This window comes from Lottia gigantea (assembly GCF_000327385.1).
Source record: "Lottia gigantea unplaced genomic scaffold LOTGIsca_2241, whole genome shotgun sequence".
Classification (NCBI taxonomy): domain Eukaryota; kingdom Metazoa; phylum Mollusca; class Gastropoda; family Lottiidae; genus Lottia; species Lottia gigantea.
Genome location: NW_008708596.1, coordinates 1 through 1,467, shown reverse-complemented (window position 1 = coordinate 1,467; position 1,467 = coordinate 1). Strand labels below are relative to the sequence as shown.

At 31.2% G+C, this 1,467-nt stretch overlaps 1 protein-coding gene across 1 annotated transcript; it reads left to right on the top strand.

Moving 5' to 3' along the window:
* Nucleotides 1–6: 6 nt before the first annotated feature.
* On the top strand, nt 7–246 carry LOTGIDRAFT_147316 (hypothetical protein; the record flags this gene model as incomplete). Its single annotated transcript, XM_009054790.1, has 1 exon — nt 7–246. A coding segment is annotated over one exon (240 nt), but the record flags the coding sequence as incomplete, so codon positions are not given.
* Between the last annotated feature and the right edge of the window lie 1,221 nt (nt 247–1,467).

The following is a 1,467-nucleotide window of genomic DNA, read 5'->3' as shown; positions in this document are numbered from 1 at the left end:
ACTTGTAGAGTAAGTACATGTCCATTATCTCTATCAAATTATACTTGTAGAGTAAGTACATGTCCATTATCTCTATCAAATTATACTTGTAGAGTAAGTACATGTCCATTATCTCTATCAAATTATACTTGTAGAGTAAGTACATGTCCATTATCTCTATCAAATTATACTTGTAGAGTAAGTACATGTCCATTATCTCTATCAAATTATACTTGTAGGGTAAGTATGGGGTCTATATCTTTATGAAATCATACTTGTAGAGTAAGTAAAAGATCTATATCTCTATCAAATCAGACTTGTAGAGTAAGTACAGTATCTATATATCTATTAAATCATACTTGTAGAGTAAGTACAGTATCTATATATCTATTAAATCGTACTTGTAGAGTAAATACAGGATCCCCATTTCTATCAAATCATACTTGTGAGTAAGTACAGGATCTATATATTGTGAGTAAGTTCAGGATCTATATCTCTATTAAATCATACTTGTGGAGTAAGTACAGTATCTATATATCTATTAAATCGTACTTGTAGAGTAAATACAGGATCCCCATTTCTATCAAATCATACTTATGAGTAAGTACAGGATCTATATTTATTTCAAATCATACTTGTAGAGTAAGTACAGGATCTATATATTGTGAGTAAGTTCAGGATCTATATCTCTATCAAATCATACTTGTGAGTAAGGACAGGGTCTATATTTATATCATATCATACTTGTAGAGTAAGTACAGGATCTATATATTGTGAGTAATTACAGGATCTATATATTGTGACTATGTTCAGGATCTATATCTCTATCAAATCATACTTGTGAGTAAATACAGGATGTATATATTGTGAGTAAGTTCAGGATCTATATCTCTATCAAATCTTATTTGTAGTCATCAAATTTTTGATTGATATATCTATCAAGTACCTAGTTATTATCTTTTCCAAATCATACATTTTAAACAATATTAACACTAAATAGAACTAGAGCCACACGAGGCACAGAGTGGGACTTTGCAAATGTAGCAAATTGCAAAAGACCCTGAAAAAATCAACCTTCCACGATAATTAGATCATGTGCAAGAACAGTCTAAAGTTGAGAAATTTTTCTAATACCGGAAGTAGACGTCAGACCTCACAAGTGAAAGTATCAGCAGATAGCCAAGGTCAATGACTTTGATCTTGTAAAGGAGAAGGTCTAAAAAGGTCAAGATCAAGAGATATACGTCATCAAAATTTCTAATTGCACACGACTATAAAACTGGAAGTTGACATAGGACAGCAAATATAAAAGTATAAATAGATAGCCAATGCCAATAACGTTTGATCCTACAAAGGTCAAGGTCAAAAATTGAAAATTTTGGATTTCCAAAACCTGTTCCTTTTTTGAACTATGAAGCGGAAACAACCGAACTTCTAAGACAAAGTGGCTCANAACATGAGATAATTGTATGCAAAGTTCCATTTAGA